The 24,320-nt window shown below is 33.3% G+C and overlaps 1 protein-coding gene across 1 annotated transcript; it reads left to right on the top strand.

Moving 5' to 3' along the window:
• The first annotated feature begins 427 nt into the window (after window positions 1-427).
• Window positions 428-11,909, top strand: LOC143076578 (uncharacterized). The gene is made up of 12 exons (XM_076252398.1): window positions 428-580; window positions 1,206-1,340; window positions 2,812-2,891; window positions 3,463-3,534; window positions 4,059-4,206; window positions 4,723-4,863; window positions 6,106-6,182; window positions 7,126-7,200; window positions 8,260-8,416; window positions 8,970-9,082; window positions 10,568-10,664; window positions 11,614-11,909. The coding sequence occupies exons 1-9, from the start codon at window positions 544-546 to the stop codon at window positions 8,272-8,274; spliced, it is 780 nt and encodes a 259-aa protein (XP_076108513.1). The 5' UTR covers window positions 428-543; the 3' UTR covers window positions 8,275-8,416; window positions 8,970-9,082; window positions 10,568-10,664; window positions 11,614-11,909.
• The last annotated feature ends 12,411 nt before the right edge of the window (window positions 11,910-24,320 follow it).

The following is a 24,320-nucleotide window of genomic DNA, read 5'->3' on the forward strand; positions in this document are numbered from 1 at the left end:
CCTTCATATACCTGTAGATTATTGCCATTATAATACGAGATATAGAAGTCATGATCAGTGTACAAGTCTAGTACAAAGCAGAGTTTTTTGTCATACCAGGTCAACATCGGCTCGTACTGTTATCATGCAATATTTTCTACTGGATGCTGATCACAAATCCAGCAATCTTCATGTTCTACGTTTAAAATTAAACTGTATGTGTTATTTCAGATTTGTTTGTTTCGATTTAATTTATCTTAACATGCTTAGATCAGTGCAAATTAAATAATGAATTATTCTTTAAACATTTGGTGTCTGTTTTAGACTCTATATTAACCTATAATCGTATATTCCTTGTTTCTGTTGTCGCTGTGTCTCACTCATACCACATCTTCCTATATCTAGTTTGTCCCAAAAGAGATAAATTAATAACTTGGTTTGAAATCAGTAAGACTTACAATTCAACGAAAGCCATATCAACGATTACGCAAAAGTAGTTTATATATGTGTAAGTTAGTCGAAGATAAGTGCATGTTCACAAGTGAAATTAAAGGTTAAAGAGTCATGATAATAGTGTATGGAATAACATTAAGCACACTAGGTAAGAGGACACTTTTACTAAAGAATCGGACTGAAAATGTTAATTGTTTTCGGAATATTTGTAGATGGTCTATTTAAAGCAAGTCTCATGGTCATATTAACAAATTTACTGGAATGGTATATAATTCTTGATATAGCCACTTCAGAACAATTTGACATCGTATAATTATAGATAAAGATATACATGTAACACTGACAAATTGAGAAAAATAGGACGATTTCACCGGTATTATTTTACAATGCTTTCATTTATTTATTGATCTACTAGTATTTTGATTTCAGCTTAAATATCAAGTGTTACCGCTACATACATATACATTCTGATGAAAATTTGTCGTCCATTTGAAAAATAAACAAGATAATGTTATCAACTGTTTGTAAGTAGTTCGTAAGTTCAAACTTGATCTTGTTGTTTTTCAAAACCAGTTATGTATTTTATATGTATATGTGACAGATAATTGCTTTTTACTCATTGGTAATATTTGTGAAGTTGACATTATTATAAGCAAGCTGTGTTTCGATATATAAAAAATACCGAAAACTATAATAACTTTAAAATGTCATACAAAAGATGCTATTGCGTATAAAGTTTTGTATTCTTACTGTATTGCTTACTTTGACCTAAGTTCTAGTGATATGTGGTGCTAACATCTGCGAAGATCGTAACCTTAAAGGATGTCAAAGACTAGCTGCCATCAAACAAGACATGTGTCAGGACAACTGTATGGCAACTCTCTGTCCAAGAACCTGTGGGTTATGTCGTAAGTATTATAACTGCCATAAAAACCAGACATATGTCAAGACAACTGTATGGCAACTCTCTGTCCTAGAACCTGTAGGTTATGTCGTAAGTATTATAACTGCCATAAAAACAAGACATGTGTCAAGACAACTGTATGGCAACTCTCTGTCCTAACACCTGTGGATAGTATCGTTAGTATATTCATTTTTTTAATATATAATATAAAGTCTATCATGATAAAACCAGCTCATTTGTAAAATTTGTTAAGTATGTAAATACGTATAGATATTCCTAAATAATAGAAGATGTGGTATATATGTAAAAAAAAAAAAAGAAGATGTGGTATGATTGCCAATGAGACGACTCTCCACATGAGACCAAAATGACACAGAAATTAACAACTATAGGTCACCGTACGGCCTTCAACAATGAGCAAAGCCCATACCACATAGTCAGATATAAAAGGCCCCGAAATGACAAATGTAAAACAATTTAAACGAGAAAACTAACGGCCTAATTTATGTACAAAAAAAATAACGAAAAATAGATGTGTAAGACATAAACAAACGACAACCACTGAATTACAGGCTACTGACTTGAGACAGGCACATACATACAGAATGTGGCGGGGTTAAACATGATAGCGGGATCCCAACCCTCCCTTAACCTGGGATAGTGGTGTAACAGAACAACATAAGAACGAACTAAAAAACAGTTGAAAAAGGCTTAACTAATCACATAGATACAACTAGAACTACATCTACCAAAAACGCAGTGTGGACGTAGCCGGGTATTTGTATATCACAACTACAAAAAGACACTAAGTGCAAATCTGAGATTACTCGCAGTTACTGACAGCTATTTCGAAGCCAATAGCAACAATTAAAAAACATTATGCATCAAAGGCTAAATGTTTAGTTAAGTAGATATAGGAAGATGTGGTGTGAGTGCCAATGAGACAACTCTCCATCCAAATAACAATTTATAAAAGTAAACCATTATAGGGCAATGTACGGCCTTCAACACGGAGCCTTGGCTCACACCAAACAACAACCTATAAAGGGCCCCAAAATTACTAGTGTAAAACCATTCAAACGGAAAAACCAACGGTCTAGTCTATATAAAAAACGAGAAACGAGAAACAGGTATAGATTACATAAACAAACGACAACTACTGTACATCAGATTCCTGACTTAGGACAGGTGCAAACATTTGCAGCGGGATTAAACGTTTTAATAGTACCAAACCTTCTCCCTTTTTCTGAAACAATAGTATAACATCACAACATCGAAAAATTCACGATAAAATATTGTCTGATATCACTTAAAGCCGTCATATTTTATATATATTAGTTACTTTGTATCTTATTCCAAAGAGAGGACCAATTATAATATGCTCTTTGTTTTAAAACTTTATTCTAAAACGTGAACCTAATAACACTGGTTGTTTCGTATAGAATCTAATTGGTCTGTTTATTCCTTTATTTAAGCTTTGAAATGCTATTCCTGTGATCATGTAGATCATCCTTCGGATTGTCATCATATAGTCCAATGTACCAACATGACCATGGTAAGTGTTGATTATGAGATTACTAATTTTCCAACTGCTACGTAACATAAGAAAAACAAGATATAATATTGTGAGTGATTGCTTACCAATGATACACCGCGATAAATATGGGGTAAACATAACAATACTGAAACACAAATGCGTAATTTCTTGGAACATGCTAATGGAAGCTCGATGTAAACCTCATAGAGCTCAGATTTATAGTTTCAGTTAAAACAATATCATAGGACGCGTAGACTGGTAGAAAGACGGACTGTATGACCTACGGACAAAGTACAATAACTGTAGACCATTACAGTTTTAGCGGAGGTATAAATATTATTTTACAATTTATAAACGATGGAAAATCCGGTTTATGGTTCATATTTCAATATATTTAATCTGTCCCATAGAAAATGATTATCTGAAGCAATTTGTTGTTAATGTATTACATTCTTATATCATTTATATATTGCTTTGTTACATGCTTAAAATGTTTAATGTTCTTTCTCCTTTCCATTTTTATACTATTATTATTGAATTATTGTTCCCATTACAACATCATATTATTTTCATATGTCATTATTTCAAGTCCTGTATTACAAGCCAAACAGTTACATCTTCTCTTGAGAAAAAGTTCCAGCTTGGATGTGTAGATAATACGGCAAGTATCTAATTAAATTGTAAATATATAAGTCCCGTACAGGGACGGATCCATCCATTTTTAAAAGGGCGTTCCCAATCCAGGAGAAAAGGGAGTTTCTAACTATATGTCCCCATCTAAATCCATTGATCTTCCAAAAAAGAAGGGTTTCAGCACCGGTTAAACCACCCCGGATCCTCCATTGCCGTGTCACAGTATATTTTCTTTACAAATATGAATGACCAATTTTGGAAAAAACTTTACAGTTATAATGTCTCTTACTAAAGATCAAAAAGACAACCCTGTGACCATAGATTTTTCATTTAGATGTTGCTTGAATTGTTATTCATTGTCAGCGATTGTCAAATACCAAAGATGTTAAATTCATTCTTTCACTAGTTGTTGTATTTTATCTGAACCAAACTTAAAGAAAGTACAAAGTACAACTAAAAGACAAAAAAGCTATACATGTATGTGTATATATAGAAACATATGAAACATATGATATAAAGACTGAACTTTTGCAACATATTTTATTGTGATAGGTGTGCAATGATTTGTATGGTCCTGTTCCAAACCTCACGCAGTCGATAATTAGACGTGATGTTGATTTGATTGGAGGGTGTTGTTCATCAGACTTATGCAATAAATACAATGAACCTGACAAAATACCAGCCCCTACTATGAATCCTGGTAATATTTTCTGTATTAAAGAATATTTCACATGTTTAGTTTGTATTAGTCCCAAAAGAAAGTACAAAGCTCTGAGACAACAACAATCCAATGATAAGCTATAAACCAACACTTACCTCACGCCCCAAATAAAAAACGGCGAACTTAAATCAGGTTTTGTGAATAGTCAGCAGTCCCTGCTACACTACTGATATATACAAACTATTTCATGCATGTTAAGGACGACTTTTATTCACATGAGATGGAAACTGATTTTTTTCGCGTTTTAATGTTGTCAAAGTTATTAGTGAGGAGACCCCTCGAGCGGTTGTTTCTAAGAGTGGAGCACACATTTGTTTGACACTTGCGAAAAACATGTGTACTTTTAGAGTGAAAAACCTTGAAATGGATTGCTCGTATTTTTATTTTCATATTTTCTATCATTTTGTGCTATTATTGAAATTTCACATTTATTTTTAAAACTCTGGATGGCACATTAATTATATAAATATATATTTGTTTTCTCTCTCAACGAAGTCCAACCTTCCGGTAACACACACGGATTTAGCGCTGCCTGTACCGAAATGGACTCGCAAGTTTGTCGACATTTTTCGGAAAACAATGGATGTCTCCTATCTTGTGTGGCTTCTATGTGTCCACAGACTTGTGGCAAATGTTGTAAGTATGAATTGTATGCATGTGCATATAGCTATTTTTACCGCCAGAATTGTTTTATTTTTCTTAAATGATGGTATTCAACAATTACCTGTGTTGTGCACTTGTAAATGGAATAGAATGCAAAACGGCGGTAAATAATTTCTGTAAAGTAAATTTTATTCTTTAAACACAAAACAAAAAATTGTTTTGATTTAATCATTAGATATATGCATAAAAATTACATATTTAGATGTACGAGTGAAAATTAAACACGCATTGACACCATTGGTATATAAACGTCTGTAACGATAAGATAAAGGTTTATTAACTTAAAAAAACTTCTGTGTTGAAAATGGTGATAAAAAATATACTGGACAAAAATAAACAAAATAGACAAAATTGGCAATCATACCACATCTTCTTTTTTATAAATAAAGAGCAAGCGAAAAATGAGGCTTAATAGTAAAAGTATGGAAAGACTCACCAGCATCTGATTTCAATTTCAGGCAATTAGGCAGCAACCATTTGATTTTCTGGGGGGGGGGGGGCTTTTTTTCTCCAAAAACTGGAAACAATCTTTTTTTCCAAAAAAAATCATAGTCCCCACCCCCACCCCCACCCCACCCCACCCCCACCCCCCAGAAAATCTAATGGTTGCTGCCTTAGAAAATTGCAACACAGCTGTACATCAACGTCATACGTATCGGGAAATATCTGTTTATTTTCTAAACTTATTTTATAAAATCAAAAAGAGAATTGAAAGCTTGAGCAATTTCAAGCAGAACGGGTGTCAATAGTGGAGCAGGATATGCAACTGAAATCAACATCAGTTGTTGGTGAGGTTCGTGTTTTTTTGTTTTTATGTTTAATGTGTACTGTTTTGTGAGAGAGAGAAAAAAAAGAGGATATGGATATCACACAAACACACAAACACACACACACATACATGTACTAGTAGCTTGTATTGCTGTTTTTCATTTCAAATTCTTAAAACTTCTAACCTTGTGCAACAAATCTTTCATCTCACTGTAAGTTAGAGACGATCCCTGTGAAATACTTTCGTTTTTTATGCATGTCGTTGCCAGTTCCTGTCCACCTAATAGATTCAAAAATCAGTTTAATATTATCAGCCGTCTTTTTAGAACAGGTAATTATTTAAACGTACAGGAATTTTCAAACTTTTTATAAATTTACATTTATTTTATCAAATAAATTTTAATTCGAATGTCTTGAATAATTGTGTTGTGTTATTTTCCACACAAGCTCTTACATGCTATGAATGTGCAAGTGTTGACCTACCCGGGCATTGCAGAAACAGAATAACGTGCAATGGACATCAGGTAAACAATAGTTTGTTCATTAATGTGATAAAATCTATTTGTACTAAGACAATAACAATCAAAACCAAGGAGTAAACAAAGACTCGTAAAACCAAAAGACATGTACATCAACAGTTATAAATAATAAATAAGAAACAACACGAACTCCACTAAAAACCGGGAGGGAAATCAGGTGCTCCGGAAGGGTAAGCATTTCCTGTACCGTATACGGCACCCGTCGTGTTATTTCTTTGTTCAGTTCGGTATGGATGGAAGATTATTATGACTGAAGAAGAATATCAGATATGATTTCTGACACACTTTTGTCATAATGGCTAATCAGCTCATGATGGCGACCGTAACATTTCTTGAGTGATGACCTTAATTTGATTGATTCATACTAATATATCGCTCAGCAGGACTGTTACCTTTAATTTTGCCAAACGTTGCTTGCGTGGCAGGATTTCTTCCATTCAATAGTAGATACATAGTCAGCCGTAAGCGGTTGAACCAAGGTAGTGCCTCATTAGCTCAATCAGGTAATGCACTGCCTTGTACAATTGTATCACAGAGGTCTCGGAATCGAGTTCTCGTATGCATTAGTAATTTCCCAAAGCTGTTTATTCGAATGAACATGTAGATAACGTGCGAAGCTGTAATATACAAAGAAAACATTTTCATTCTAAAAGCCAAGGTTTTTAAACCCAAAGCATAACACACTTTTGTCAGATTTGGTACAAATTTGGATCCCCCTCCGGCCCATTTCTCTGCCATCTCGTCATTAAATCGGCCTGTTTTAATTCTAAGGATTATGATTGGCCTTGTGTTCACGAAACATCGGTATTTTGTATTTAAAAGCAAATCTATCACCTTTCATAAGTTTTAATTATAAACAGTAATATATGACAAAAATCAGATACATGTGTTTGTTGTCTTAATATTGTTTAATATTCTACTTTTACAGGAAAGTTGTATAGCTGTTGAAAGTCACGTATTCAACTTTAAAGAAGGATACAAATTAGGATGTGTTGCTAAACAGGTTAGATATTTTGTAAAAACATAATCATTATATTTGCTAATGTCAACTATAAAATATCAAGAAATTCTATTGTAAAACAATTTAAAAAGAGAAAACTAACCAGGTTTACAGCATAATTAATAAAAATGAGATATGAAGTACCGAAAGCGCATGGATGTTCAAATATCGAAGAGTCTGCTTTACATCTGTCATGGATTAACATTTAGAAAAAAAGGATTTGATGAGTATGGTCATTTGGAAAGTTTGAACAGTTTGGTGAAAAGCTTGAGATCAGTCGTCAAACTTACGCTACTCTCTTCAATACACAACGACAAATTATTTCTTAGATACAATCAGCCAACTATTTTTTGCCAGTAGAAAAATAACGTGAATATAAAACAGCAGCGAAAAAGAAACTTTGATTTTTCATCAATGAATTACATCAAACAAATTTGAAAGTCGCGAAAGGAATTGCCGCGACAGGGGCGAAAATAAGTTTGTTTATAGTATTTAAATTCGATGATTTTTGTCAAGCTGCGTGCAAAGATCAACAACTAGTTCAACAATTGTTAACCATAGAATTTCAAGATGGTTAGCATCGGGGATTGGTGTGGTGCTTTTAAATGTGTTACTACTGAAATATACTCTTGTAACAGTTTTTCAAAGGTAAAAGTTCTACTTTTTAGCATCCAAATCAAATTAAACATTTTAGTACTCTTGGCAATAATAAAATAGAGAATTTTATTAACCTTTAGAACCATAAAAGATATCCAATCATTCTAGTTTGTCCGAGATATCGAGGTGATGCGTTACTTTCCTTATAAAACATTTGGACTTGGAGGCTTTTCTACCTCAGGAATAGATTACCGTAGCCATACCTGGCAAAACATTTAGGATTTTTTGGACCTAAATGCTCTGATTCGAGCGTCACTGATGAGTCATTTTTTTTTGTAGACGAAACGCGCTGCTGATGGTATATTTTTAAATCACAGAAAGGGGGGGGGGTAACGTTTTAATGAGTTTTATAACAAATGTCATCATTTTTTTTACTTTGACATTGTTTTCATTTTATTCCTGCAGAATTGTAAGGATTAATTAGCAAGGAACATAGAGGGAGTGTGCTGTGACAACAACTTTTGCAATGGGAATTATGTTCCGACGACTACTCGCATTCCATTGACTTCCACAGTAGACACCACAAAGGCATCTGCACAGAGTCAACTTGGTCTTCCAAAAGGTACGTTAACCATACAGTTGTCGAATTTATATAACAGTATAATAAGGAAACTCTGATCTACAAATGTAGTCATATTGAAGATAAAGCTATCATTATATTCACTGGATCGTATGTTTTTCCTCACTAAGTGTTTGGAGTCATCTTGCTTTAAAACAATCACTAGGTCGATTCTAATGCTGGTGTTTGTTTTCACCTGTTGATATTACCATCCAAGTCAGTGATTTTGTGCTGAAATGAGATTTACTGTTAATAAAATATTGACCTAATAGCAAAACTAAGTTTTGTGTTCATTCAAGGGGGTAGGTAACATTAATCCTTTTTGTCAAGGCTTTCCGAAATTATTGTATTTTAATGATCTTCAATTTTGTTTTTAGTTTGAGATGGCGAATGTGTCTTATATCTGCATAAGTCGCTCAACACAATGTGAAGCAGTGCCCATACGCCAAACTGCGGCACGCATTCAGGCTCGCGGCTTTTATATATTATATGTATTATAACCGTCATTTGTTTTTGGAATTATACACGTCACCTGTTATTTTGTAATTTATTTTAGGTTGTACACCTAGTTTTAAACATGAACATGATGAATGTCCATCCAAATTTGTCCGAAAAGGACACAGCTGCTACTTTGTTGGTCAACACGCAAGAACCAGGCATGACGCAATGGTGTGTATTTTTTAATATATCATACGTGTCAGTAGTACCATGTACGTTGTTAAGTAATTTTTCTAAACAGTTTATCAAAAACGCATCAACGAATTTAAACCAATTACATTTTTTTCAGTCAAATGAAAAATCTGATTCAAAAAATTTGTAAGGGACTTTTTAACAATTAAACAGAATAACAAGGAAGACTTTTATTTTATATCGTATTTTAATGATAATTTTATGTTATAGATTTGATCTTCTTTCAAAAACATAATAAAATTGAGAATGGAAATGGGGAATGTGTCAAAGAGACAACAACCCGACCAAAGATCAGAAAATAGCCGAAGTCCACCAATGGGTCTTCAACACAGCAAGAAAATCCCGCACACGGAGGCGTGATTCAGCTGGTCCAAAACAAAAACTGTGAACTAGTCTAATGATAATGGACGTCATACAAAAATCCGAAATATATAAATGAACTAAAATTAAAAATCATAAAGGACTTTAACGAAGGCCAAATGCTCCTGACTTGGAACAGGCGCAAATGGTTTTATTCGTTAGTCATTAAACTGTATTCTATGAAAATAACATAACCCTTCAGCTTTCCTTAAGTATGGCGGGCAATGTTTTTAAAAACTATCATTAATTACGCTCGAGACGCAAAACTATACAGCTGGCAGAAAAATTCGAAATATTCTGCACTCTATATCGACTAAAAAAAAATTAATTTGGGAGACATAAAGTAGCCATAGTTTCTTACAATTACTGTTACGACCGCAAACTTTTGTGAAAGTAGACCGTCAAGCCTTTTGGATGTACGGGATATATCATTACGTAGACACGTCTGGTCGGAATGAAGACATGCAATAGTCTTATTTCCTATGTAAGATGCGTTCCACTACCTTTGCACGCTCTATAGGTTCATTCATAGGTGGCCTGTTGCAGGGCAAAATTTGAGCCGCAACCAGCACACCTTAAATTTTTAATGGCAAATCAAAAATACTACCCTTTAAGCATATCAAAAAGCAGAACCATCCTATTGAGCCTATTGTAGTAACTGTTATTTTGAACAATGATGAACATTCATGAAACATTTACCACAGTCCAAGGACATTCAGCAATCAATCGATCAACTAAATTAATTATATATACACTAGCTTCGATACTTGGACGTTATCTTTGGAGTTTATGCAGCAATCATTGTTTAGAAGCGAGTATCATATGAAAAATCATAATTTTGTTTTTGTAGTTTTTTTTATTTCTAATTGATTTTGGTTAGATATTCTGTGAACTGGAATTCTATACCTGATGCTTATTGTTGAGAAATTGGCATGAACTTGTTGGTTATATGCAATTACATGTTCTCTCAAAGATAGTTTCATTGTGTACTCACTTTGAATATCTCGTAACCTGTGAATAAACAAACAACGGAGGCCACGAAGCTATATATATGTCATCATGTCTGATTATGGAGTTATCATTACTGTATTTCTCCTTTTACAGAATGTGTGTAAATATTTGTGTTCCAGACTAGTTATTATTAGCAGCAAAGTGGAAAATTTGGCAATATCACAACTACTTAGTCAGCAACGACATCAGGGTAATTAACTGTTCAGCAGTATTATATTTTACAAGATAAGGACAGATTTGAATGAAACCGAATTTTCCTTATCACAAATATATCTAGCAAGAACGAATACAAACTTATGATCAGTAAATTAAGACATTACATATTATTCATATAGTTGGTTGCAGACCAGGCATTGCATGTAGACGCGCGGAAAGAGTTAACATCGCGTTTACTCACGTGTACTTCATATGAACGACGCAACTCTACGTTTATTTCAAAATTTTAGTAGACATGAAAAATAAACATGCGTTTACTTTCACGTTTACCTTCGCGTCAACGCGAAAAAGGCGCGTATTCTATTTTTTTTTTCATAGTAAACAGACGTTTAATACTGCATGATGGGTTTCAAAAATGACATCGAAAATTTCGTTTTGACCGGTGTTAACGCAATTGTAGAAACGCGAAAATCGAAGTTAAAAAAATGAAATATGTGCACGAGGCGTTAACGTGCGTTAACTCTATGTTATGCTTAGTCTGCATCCAGCTGTATGTACTTTCACGGTACTAAATTATGTCGATATTTATAGTTAGGCATTCTACAAGGTCATGTTTTTCTCTGACTGTTGATGACATCTTTACACCAAATCTATTAGATAGAAAAAATAACAAAGATTTACAAATATGGCTTTTAAATCTATATGTTATAATACTATTTAAACAAAAGTTTGGATAAGCGAGCAAATTCTCTCAAATAGAGCAATAGCTACATGTACCTAGACAAAATAAAATTATTATGAACAGTAGCAAAAACTCTTATTCACACTCAGCCTTTTAGACTCGTGACAATATAAGGTTCAGCCTATTAGACACACGCGTATCGTTGAACACTATGCTGAACCCTAGATATCTCTTTGGTTATAAGCCTCATTATTTTGCTGTCTCATTGATTTTTAAATATCTATAAATATTTATTTTCCAGCTAATCGTTACTGGCTAGATGCCTATAGAAACTCATCTAGTTTCAGCGGTCCTTGGCACTGGATGAGCACAGGTGACATATTACGGCGACATACCTACTCTCATTGGAGACCTGGATCACATGACCAAACCAAACCTGATGGCGAACATTGCGCTAGTATTGGAAAGGCTGAATCCAGGGACTCTGATAACGGATATTACTGGGACCGCAGAAGCTGTACGATTCATGCACCTGCAATCTGTGAATATCCTCTGGGGCATGAACATTGATAAAAAGATAAAAGATTTAAGGCTTGATCCGGTGTTATAACTTTGAAAAATTAGTTTCGAATGAGAAAAAATGCAAACGAGGTATATTAGAATCCTACTTTAGAACTTGGTTCCAATGCATGGTAATGGATGTTTAGTATACCTATTTGGAAAATCTTTGGTTATATAAAAGGAAATTAAGAGTATACGTTTATAAACGTATGACCTGACGACACTAACAAAACTATCGTTATACAGTTATTTTGTACGAAAATTGTTAATTGAAAACTTATTACATCCCGACAAGGTCATATGCGTGCCAACTGTTTATTTTAAAATTTACAAAAACTTTGATAACCATTTCGTCATGATTTTCTTGATTATTAAAAAAAGGGCAAACAGGCTACTCCATGCAGTCACGATCAGTTTTGTGATTCATATGCTATTCAAGTGCATCTATCTGGGTTTCAAATTTTAAACACGTGACAATACGAAGTCCTTTGGTGATGAAAAAAGTCCAAGGAAAATTCAAAACGGAAATTTGATTTATATATTGTTTGTCTTTTTTATTTTTAGCCATGGCGTTGTCAGTTTATTTTCGATCTCTGAGTTTGACTGTCCATCTGGTATCTTTCGCCCATCTTTTGATATTGTGAAGAGCTATCCAGTTGCTATTTAGACCTACGTTCTTATTTCATTATGAAGATTGAGTATGATTGCCGATGAAAAAACTCACCACTATAGACCAACTGACGTAGAACAAAGCAACTTTATGTCACCGTACGGGCTTTAAGAATGAGCAAACACCTTCATCGAATATTCAGCTCTATAAAGCCCCGAAACTGTGAAGCGATTCGCACGAGATATTGAATGGCCATATTCATGTATAACGCAATGAACGAAAAACAAATATGATAAACAACAATAAATTCTAAATAAAAAATTAAAAAATTCTTATAAACATGTCGAGTTGGAATAGGCACGCTTCATAATAAATAAGACATTTCAATACGTATATATCTTTTTGGCTTATACTTAAATGATAATTATACTTAAACTGAATTCAGTGGTTGTCGTTTGTTTATGTGTTACATATTTGTTTTTCATTCATTTTTTTATATAAGTTAGGCCGTTCCTTTTCTCGTTTGAATTGTTTTACATTGTCATATCGGGGCCTTTTATAGCTGACTATGCGGTATGGGCTTTGCTCATTGTTGAAGGCTGTACGGTGACCTATAGTTGTTAATGTTTGTGTCATTTTGGTCTCTTGTGGACAGTTGTCTCATTGGCAATCATACCACATCTTCTTTTTTATATTCACTTGCTATTTGGACTAACTATTTATTTTGGGCATTATAGAAGGCCGAACGCTAACTTAAATTTTAACATCCATGCTGTCTATTTCTTTGATTGAACCCTGAAGTTTGACAAGAGAACAGAAATGTGGCCAGTGTTGGTGTCCGTTCGACCGACAGTAAAACCATTTACACAAAGTTGGGCGTTCGTTTGGTTGTGCGGTTTTATAAGTGTGCAGCAGCAGTGTGCGGTCAGAATGGGAAGGTGAAATACGATACCGTGTGTAAAGAGAGTGTCACACTATCTGCACATTACATGTACGAACCCGTCAGGCGACGTTTTACATGAGTTATTGCCCTTACATGACAAATTTCACCATGTTTTTTATTTTTGACTTTCATCGTGAAAACTATTAACAGAAAAAGAGAAACTGGTTGATACAAAAATAATTAGCAAGATACAAGCTCTACAAATGCGTATGTATGGTCGAAATCGTCAGGGACTCCAAATTAGAGTTATTGCCCTTAGATTACGATTTTTACCAACATTTTGAGTTGTTGCCTCATGCCTTAAAAACTATATTGTTCCTTTATTGGTCTTTGTTCTATTATCAATATTACTTTTACTGTTTGGTCTGTTTTCTGTGATATCCATTCGACGTGGCTCGGTACTTTAAATCCCGTCAATGTGTTTGTATTATCTTTCATTTTTCCTGGTTTGTTTTGTATGTGCTACTTTTTGATTTTCTGTGGTTCATATACCGTGACTCTGTACTTTTAAAGATCCCGTCATTGTGTTATTGTTCTATTATAAATTTGAAAATACTTTGAACGACAAAATTATTTTACTCGCGTAGTGGAATTAACCATATCTGGATTCTTAAAAATTCTAAAGAACATCTTGATAATTTTTAATCTCGGTCTGTTACTGAAGTTAGATCTAACATAAATTTTGATTTTTTTAACCCCGTATACCACTATTTTCCATGTGAAATTAAGAAATAATTCATGGGGGCTTGAATATATCGTGATTTTACCACGGGTTGTCCCTTTATGACAAATATTTTACCCTGAGCGATAGCGAGGGGTAAAATATCGGCATAAAGGGACAACCCGTGGTAAAATCAAGATATATTCAAGCCCCCATGATTTTTTTCGATTCTAATAGGACAAATACGGCAATTGTTTTGGATCGAAGCGCTCTATGTAAAGGCATTATTTTCCTTTCTCATAAATAAACGCACTATTAAATTGACGTAAAAGAACGGAGCAAACTGAATAAGTGGCAGCTAAAACTATTTACAATAACATATTTAGATGGGTTTTGAGGAATTGATATAAGTGTATTTATATGTCTTATGTGTATACAAAACATGGCTTATATAACACATGTTAGCATCGTTTGTTTGCGTTTCCTTGTTGTAATGATTTTCGGTTTTACAAAGGGTGTATTTTCACGTAAAATGCTTATATTCTGCCGTTATCATTCTATGACGTCGGGTAGGTCATTCATAAAAAAGCATATGACGTGGGAGTACGATCGCAACAGCCCAAACAATATGTTCATATTTTACCACGGGTGTGTACTCAAAGCGTTTAAAGGAAGTCATGTTAGAATTTTTTTTAAATACTTTGAACGACACAATTATTTAATATTTCTTCCTATGTGACGTTTACATTTTCTGACGTCAAACACGCGAAGCAAAGAATATGGTTTTTAAATTTGATAGATGGCTTTTGTGCTTTTTTGTTAAATTTTTGCTTGTTTTGAGATTGTGACACAGTGACAGTGATGACTGCTGTACCAATATTTTGACTATTTTACATTTTAAGTATGTTTTTTGGTGCACACATCGTTGTAAATATAATGAAATTTGATGCAACTGTCATACAAGTGAGAGGTTTAGCGCTATAAAACCAGGTTCAATCTACCATTTTCTACTTTTGAAAATGTCTGTACCAAGTCAAGAATATAACATCTGTTGTCCATTCGTTTGATGTGTTTTATCACTTGATTTTGCCATTTGATTAGGGACTTTCCGTTTTGAATTTTCCTCTGAGTTCAGTATTTTTGTGATTTTACTTTTTGTTATGATGATAGATCGATAGATAAAAAGAAACGTATACAAGCAAAAACCTGATCAGCTAGACAAGATCTACACTTTTAAGACAACAGAAAGTAAAAATTTCATCAATTTTATATGGGAGTTATTGCCATCTCATGACGATTTTTATATTTTAATGCGTTTTGACTTTTGTTTGATAAATCTAAATAGATAAACAACTATAGATAACAGAGATTTTTTCAAGGCAAGAAGATAGAAAGAAATTTAAAAAAAAAATATAGTTTGTGTAATGAATAGTTTTCTTGTCTACAATGTTGGAGAGGGGAGTCTATTGTTGCTTATGTACATAACCTGAGTGAGCGACACAGGCTGCTGAGAACCTTTTGATTATTTCAATCTAATGAACCAGATGAAGTATTTTGTTTAGGACATGTACATAATTAAACATGGCTATCGCATTCGTACTTCCATGCGCAACACTACGGGTATTCCGTGTGCACCTGTAATTCTGATTTCGGTTTTGGCTGTGGCACGCAGTCTTGTATACAATGGTTTGTAAACTGTTGTTTGTCTTTTTGTAATTTAACGGGTATGTATTGCAATTGTGTTGTCAGTTTTCCATTGACTTTTGAGTTTGAATATTTTCCTTTCCTGACTTCTTTCCGATTTAAGTGTGTTTTCCTACGTAGCTCACAAATAGAAGCACTGTTCAGGATAAATGTTGAAAAATATTCAAACAGTTCTTTACATTTTGCACAGACATGTTGGGAGTAGGTGGGTGTTTATTTTTACTCTTTTTCGTCAGTTTAAGTGGTTTATAGAGATATTCGTCGGGTAAAGCGGCATAACTCCTATCTCTTTTCGATTTGGTAAAAACTGTACGTTTTTGGGATACGATTGCTTTCAAGCAATCTGTAGACTTATACCGGTGGCTCAGAGCAATTTCCCTCACGTCAATCGTTTTATTCTAAACATTAAGGAACATCTCAGATTCTTATGATTGTCTTGCTTTAAAAGGTAAAAACAAACAAAGGGATTGAACTTAAACAACTTTCCTATAATGTTCTTTTCATAATCTTCATGTTTGATAATTCCCTTGACTTCGATGCGTGTTTTTAACAACACGGAAAATCAGAATTAAGCAGTATTTATATTAAGTGTAGTTATAAATTTAGAAACACGTCAGAGGGAATTCCCAGTTTTGATAAAATGCGAGAGTTCTCTGAATACCGATAAATCTATTTCTGTCATATAAGAACTGAAGTGGAGTTTTTCTTATATGTTACCGTTATGAAACTGATATTTGAGATTGTACTTCCATAAAGAAATTAAGAACCATCTAGGTCGTTTAATAAGCATTTAATATATCTTGCCCCAGGGTTTGATTTGGAAATTATGCGCATGCGTATAGTTTTCTTGACTTTAAGGGGTTTTAGATTGAATGGTTGCTCTGGATACCCCACTCAATTAATTAATTTATAACTCATGGGATCTTTTCTATATATGTCTGCTATTGAGGGTTATTGTTGTTGCATAATTTTAAATCATATGCATCATTTAGATTAAAATAAATATATTCCACATCGTAGAACACCCCTTCAGGCGAAATGGAGTCTTCCATATTATCGTTTCGAGTTGTCTCCCTTCCGGAAGTAACTTCCGTGAATTCTGAATATAAACAAGACGTCGAGTATAACTCGTTCTGTCTATAAACGTCGAATTATATTAAAAACGAATGCAATTTAAACCGATAAATGTGTACGGAAAGGAGCCATGATGACTGACCCAAAGGAAATTAAATATATTTAAAGAGTTAGGAATGGGGTTCCTCCTAGAATTAACGTAGGAAAAAAGGTGATAAGATACGAATTGAAATCTACATCATACTACGATCCATCAGCACATTGATGACTATACGTCGGCGCATCTCTAACAGACACAAGTTAATAAAATATAATAACCAATGAGAGAAATAAAATACCTTCTGTGACATCTCTCACTCTGAGTCAGTCAGTGACTGCTGTGGAAAGTAAACTTGGTATTGATAGTACAAAAAAAACCACAATAGACCTAATTACATTGTTCATACACTTTTATCCGGGTTTGGCTATTTTGTAACTATTTTACATGTCTGTTTGTCATTTGAATTAGTTTTGAAAATAATATTATCCAGCTACATGCATACATGTGTCAATGAAACAATGGCAATCGTATCCCTCAGAGCAATCTGCTCTTTGATTAATACTATGAGTGTTGTTCTCATTATTACATGTACCAAATACAACAAAAAAGTATAATATTATTAAATTTATCATTATCAATATTTGGTTTTGTTGATACATTGCCAAAAAACCTTATGTTGATCGAACACATATGTTCTGTCACTATTTGTTTCCATGGGTACATTGAATTTATTTGTTTGGCTCTCCCAAGCATTTGACCTAGGTCATGTAGGTATATACCAAATACCTTTTTTTCTTGAATAGTTTCCGCAATAGAACTACAACAACATGTTGTAATAATCGAGATCTGGAATCTTATTTTAATTCAAACAGACCTTCGGTAGCCTTTCATAGATTATATTTATAACACAACAGATTTTGTTTCCCCAGGCTGCCAGGCCAGGGGGTGGCGCATCAATTAAATCTGGTGCAAGAAAATTGATACCGTTAATTTTATTAAACCAATGATAGATACCAGGATTAAAATTTGTATGCAAGATACGCGTTACGCCAACAAAAGACTCATCAGTGGCGCTCAACTCAAAGTTAAAAGGACCAAATGAAGTATGCAGTTGAAGAGCATTGAGGACCCAAAATTTCTAAACATTTGGCCAAACATTTCTTCCTTCAGTTTGTCTAAAAAGTATGAACTATCTATCATCATGACAATATAGTTTTTAAGATATGAGTGATTTAGATATTTATGAGAAAGTGTAAAATGGGATATATATATTATTAATTCTTAAGTGGCGAAAACCCATTTCCCATGTCATAACAGGAGACCTTAACATCGTTCGCGACCGAGAGTTAAACATGTTAAAATCATTTCTCAGTAAAGGACCTAAATATCGTCCCCCGTCAATTATTGATTGGAATGAGTGTCGTAATATCATCAACGACTCACTCCGTACCTACTGTTTGAAATGGGTAAAACGGGAAAAAGCTGACAAAAAATCTTTGGACTCTTTTTTTTATTCAGTAATGAAGATAGTTGATATTCGAATACAACATTTTAAAGACCATTTTACTCTTAACAACAATCATTAAAACCCTATTTCGCGTATCAAACATAAATTAAAAGAACTAGCCAAGGGATTTGTTTTTGTCCCGGCTGATAAAGCTGCTAATAATATCATTATTGTTTGACGTAAATTTTATATTGAAGTTCTGCAAAAGGAAAACACGAATTCACCAACATTCCAACTGACTTCATTTTCAGAAAACGACATCTGTAACACACACACACACTTTTAGCTACTTCTTTACAGAACCAAGCAGAACCAAAAACAATGAAAGTCCCAACTATGTATTGTCTTCCGAAGCTACACAAAAAACCTTACAAATATAGAGTTATTCCATCTTCAAGCCATTGTTCATCTACTAAATTGTCTATTCTACTTACTAGTACACTTGGTACAATAATAAACCTGATAATAAATTGTTCAAATAAGGCCTTTGAAAACAGTTGAATTAATAACTTTTGGAGTGTCAAAAATTCGTGGAAGTACTTGATAAATTGCATGCATATATTGGTGATTTTGAATCTGTTCAAAGTTTTGATTTTTCTACCTTATATACCACTTTGCCTCATATTCTCATTCTCATTAAGACAAAAATCACAACCCTAATTAACTGGGCATTTAAAAAGTCAGACTGCGAGTACATATGTTCAAACTCTTTTGGGTCATTTTTTTAGTAGCAATAAACAAAAGAACTATTTCAATTGGACATGATTCGATACTATATATGCGCTTGAATTTTTACTTGATAACATTTTTGTTCGCTTTGGAGATTCCGTAAATCTTGAAGTTATTGGAATTCCAATGGGGACTAACTGTGCACCACTTTTTGCGGACCTGTTTTTGTATTGTTATGAGTTACAATTTATTATTAAAATTAGCAGAGACCCATCGAAACAACATTTGATACAAAAATTTAACAATACTTTTAGATATTTGGATGATATATTGGCTCTCAATAATGACGACTTTAGTATGTATACTAAAGAAATTTATCCTGTTGAACTTACTTTAAATAAAAGTAATACTAAAAATGACCCCTACCCTTTCCACGATCTTGATATCTATATCATTAACGGGAAGCTTAATAACATTTTAACGTTGTGTTTCCGTTGTGTCGGTTGTTTTCTCTTATATTTGAGTGTGAATTCACATTACTATAAGACGTGTCACGGTACTTTTCTATCCCAAATTCATGTATTTGGTTTTGATGTTATATTTGTTATTCTCATCGGATTTTGTCTAATGCTCAGTCCGTTTCTGTGTATGTTACATTTTAATGTTGTGTCGTTGTTCTCCTCTTATGTTTAATGCGTTTCCCTCAGTTTTAGTTTTTACCCCAATTTTATTTTTTGTCCATAGATTTACGAGTTTTGAACAGCGGTATACTACTGTTGCCTTTTTTTAATACAAAAAAATATGATAAAAGAGATGATTTTTCATTTCCTATCGTTAATTATCCATTTTTAGATGGTGACGTTCCCGTGTCACCATCTTATGGTGTTAATATATCTCAACTTGTACGATTCGCTCGTGTTTGTAACAACGTATTAAATTTTGGCGAGAGAAATTTATGTATTACTGAAAAATTATTACACCAGGGTTTTTGATCTCACAAACTAGTCATAACATTTACTAAATTGTATCATCGGTATAAGGAAATAGTTCGTAAATATAACTTACCATGCAGACATCTTATACGTTCAGGTATTTCACATCCAATCTTTTATGGTAATATTCTTTACATAGCACAAACATGTCAGTATTCACCTCATAAGCTTACAAAACCTTTTAACAGACTTGTAAAGAAGGGATATAGTTACGATACTGTTGTCAGGTCATTATGTGGAGCAGGATCTGCTTACCCTTCCGGAGCACCTGAGATCACCCCTAGTTTTTTGGTGGGGTTCGTGTTGTTTATTCTTTAGTTTTCTATGTTGTATCGTGTGTGCTGTTGTTTGTTTGTCTTTTTCATTTTTAGCCATGGCGTTGTCAGTTTGTTTTAGATTTATGAGTTTGACTGTCCCTTTGGTATCTTTCGTCCCTCTTTCATTAAAGATTGCATATTTTGGCTTTAATATGGATTCACTTATAGGGTCTTTCCATCGGAACTTAACACATTTATTTAAAAAAAACAGTTGTTGGCATGACACGGGTTATGTTCTTTATGATAGTATGATACTAAACCCCTAACGGGAGGGATTGTGCCTGATATTCATATTCATATTCATATGATGAAGACATAATCTTTTAATCAGTTTGATTGAGATCTGGCGCTGGCATGTCAGTTAACTGCTAGTAGTCTGTTGTTATTTATGTATTATTGTCATTTTATTTATTTTCTTTAGTTACATCTTCTGAAATCGGACTTGACCTATGTGACCTATAGTTGTTAATGTCTGTGTCATTTTGGTCTTTTGTGGATAGTTGTCTCATTGGCAATCATACCACATCTTCTTTTTTATATTGGACTTCTCTTGAACTGAATTTTAATGTTCGTATTGTTATGCGTTTACTTTTCTGCCATGGCTAGAGGTATAGGGGAGGGTTGAGATCTCATAAACATGTTTAACCCCGCCGCAATTTTGCGCCTGTCCCATGTCAGGAACCTCTGGCCTTTGTTAGTCTTGTATGATTTTTAATTTTAGTTTCTTGTGTATAATTCGGAGTTTAGTATAAAGTCCATTATAACTGTACAATCAAAAGGTCATACGCATCAAACGAATGGAAAGCAACTGTCATATATCTGACTTGGCACAGGCATTTTCACATGCACAAAATGGTGGATTAAAACTTGAGAGCGGATTGAAGACATTGCATGTCAAGGAAGCTTACTTTGTCGACGCACACATGTTCACTCTTTTTGTGTTCATTCGATTCCATCAGTTTTGTCGTTTGACCTTCATTTGTATCTTCCAAATGAAGGAAATTAGATTCAACACCAGCCAACTACTCTAATTGATATTCTTGACACATTTTATTTCTACATGATCTCCAATTTTGTGTTTGGTCTTTTAATTTTTGACTGGAACGTCATAGTCTGGCCCACAAAATCAGAAGCCTGAACCTTTCATGAGTCTCCGTTTGTTATTTCATATAAAAAATCTGTTATTTTCTTTCATTAAGTTATAACACGGAATAATTGATTGGTTTCTGAAAGTCCAGTTGCAATTATTCAATCAATATTAGATCAGAAACAAGCAATAAAAAAATGAAGGATTTGAAAAGAAGTGACTTAGGAAATTGCTCTCATAAAGAAAACAATATATTGGAAAAATCAGAAATTAAGCATACAGCTGGTTCCAAACAAAGTGTTGCATTATCGATCTTTAACGTTGGGATGTCTGATTATTCCTCAATTAAGTCCTCTGGAATAAAAAATCTCTAACCAAGAGAGCTCAGTGTAATAGTATATATCTTACAGTAAAACTGCGTCTTAACAGTATATACTTCAGTAGCAATTTGGCTTTGATCTTATTTTGTTGACCAATATAAAGGAGGTTCTTTTGGTCTTACATGTTGGATAAACCATTTCCAACTGAGAAACAATCAATTTAAAAGCAATGTAAAAGAAAAAGAAGATACCAACGCAAATACAAAAAGAAAACTCGGAAAATAAACATTTTTTTTATATAGATTAGACCATTGTTTTTCCCGTTTGAATGGTTTTACACTTGTAGTTTTGGGGCCCTCTCTAGCTTGTTGTTCGGTGTGAGCCAAGGCTCTGTGTTGACGGCTGTACCATGACCTATAATTGTTAACTTTTATAAATTGTAATTTGGATGGAGAGTTGTCTCATTGGCACTCATACCACATCTTCCTATACCTATATACAATGAAGTACAATAACGTATTGATAACATCAATCGTTCTTCAAAGATATGTATGCAATTCATAAATGAATAAAATCTTTTGATGTAAAAAGATATGTCATACCACACCTCTTCATTTTTTAAACTACCGTTTAGCGGGTTATTTTCGTGGGTGTAATTTCGCGATTAACCTTGAATAGGGTATACGAAATATTTTGGTGGTTATTATTTTGGCGGATTAAAAACTTTCATTAATATATTTGCATGTACACTTTTAAATTTGCAGAATTTATTTCCCGATTTTGTTCTATCAGCGAAAATAAGCGAAAATTTACACCCCTCAAAAATAACCCATTATACAGTATTTATTTGTGTTGTCTCTTTCACCAAGCTAGAACTAGTAGTTCTATATCGTAACATTGTATAGAACTGGTTTGATAAAGGTAAGTGATATAATATAAGAGTTAAAATATAGTTCAGAGTTCGCCCCTTTCGAATCGTGTTTTTACTTTTTTTCAAAGTATTCATTCATGAGGTAATTTTTAAATTTAAGACAGTTTGACAGAAAATCACTTGAAAAACTTTCATATAGTTATCATGCTTTGATTAAACAATGTTTGATAGAATTAACTTAAATTCTGACTTTCGCAATCTTGTAAATACCGATTGGAGACACATCGTAGATATAAGGAAATATTTAAACAACGAAAAATCAACATTAACAACAGTCGATAAAGAATTAATCATACAAATAAAACTTGTAAATAAAGCCAACAGTAGTATACCGCTGTTTGAAAGTCATAATAAATCGATTGAGAGAAAACAAATCCGGGTTATAAATTCATTAAGAATAGTTGTGGTTTCTTGATCCCTGCTTATTATATATTCACATGGCTTCTTTAACACATTGTATGATAATTTTTATAGCACTGTTACGGTTCAGATATTTTAAGGTATGCATTGTTAAAGTCTAGAAAATGTTCCATGCAGTCTATAGAATATATTTTCTGTAATTTTGAGTTAGCTTATATTTGCACCCACATGATTTCTCTCTCACCAATCATCAATAAAACAATATATATATATATATATATATATATATATATATATATATATATATATATATATATATATATATATATATATACTCTTGTAATGTTCTAATATATGAGGTTTTTAATCAATTTGAACCGAAGGAGATAGTGCCACTGTACTAATATTTCAATAACTAGATTTAATCAGACTCAGTTTTTGTTTGTTATCGGTACCTTAATATATTCATTCTTGATCACTTCACGTGATATGGACATCGATAAACTTTATCTAATTTAGTACATTTTAAACATTAAAACAAATAAAATTGATATGAAATCATTTGTTTGAATACAGCGCTTTAATATTATGTTGTTTTATTAGCAAATGTACCAACGTCTGTTTATGTTTTACCTATAGTTTAGGTAAATTGTAATTAAAGCCTTACAATAAAAATCGATTTCCTGAAATTATGCATTTGTCAACCTGATTCTTAAGTACGTTCAAAGTGATAACAGTTTCAAAGTGTATTCATTTAAAGAATGGTTACCTCGGTTGGGCAAGCATCATTCAGTTGACGACTAACTTTATATTGGAAAACCGCCGGTAATTAATTTTTTAAGCTTTCTTCGTCTGAAAATGTCTGATGAAATTCATATAAACGTTGGTGGTACTCTCTTTGAAACAAAATGGTCAACATTGCAAAGACATGGCGATACTTTATTGGGATCACTAACAACGACATCAGAATATTATAATAAGGATAAGAAACAGTTTTTCTTTGACAGAAATCCAGAATTGTTCAACACCATTCTAGATTTCTACAGAAATGGAGTCATTCACTTTCCTACCCATATTTGTGGGTGGAATTGGAAACAGGAACTTAAATTCTGGAAAATTTCCGTTACAGACATTTCCGAATGTTGTTACCCAACATACATCAAATACGAAAAAGATCAGAATCTTGTTAATTATATAAAAAATGCTTTTGTCGTGCGCACGGCAGAATATCA

Source organism: Mytilus galloprovincialis, chromosome 5, assembly GCF_965363235.1.
Source record: "Mytilus galloprovincialis chromosome 5, xbMytGall1.hap1.1, whole genome shotgun sequence".
NCBI lineage: Eukaryota > Metazoa > Mollusca > Bivalvia > Mytilida > Mytilidae > Mytilus > Mytilus galloprovincialis.

Excerpts from the sequence above, each read along its gene's own strand:
- LOC143076578 (XM_076252398.1), top strand. The coding sequence starts at position 544 with ATGATAATAGTGTATGGAATAACATTAAGCACACTAG. Across the intron at positions 2,892-3,462 it reads AATGTACCAACATGACCATG|TCCTGTATTACAAGCCAAAC; the intron begins GTAAGTGTTGAT and ends CATTATTTCAAG. Across the intron at positions 4,207-4,722 it reads AGCCCCTACTATGAATCCTG|TCCAACCTTCCGGTAACACA; the intron begins GTAATATTTTCT and ends CTCTCAACGAAG.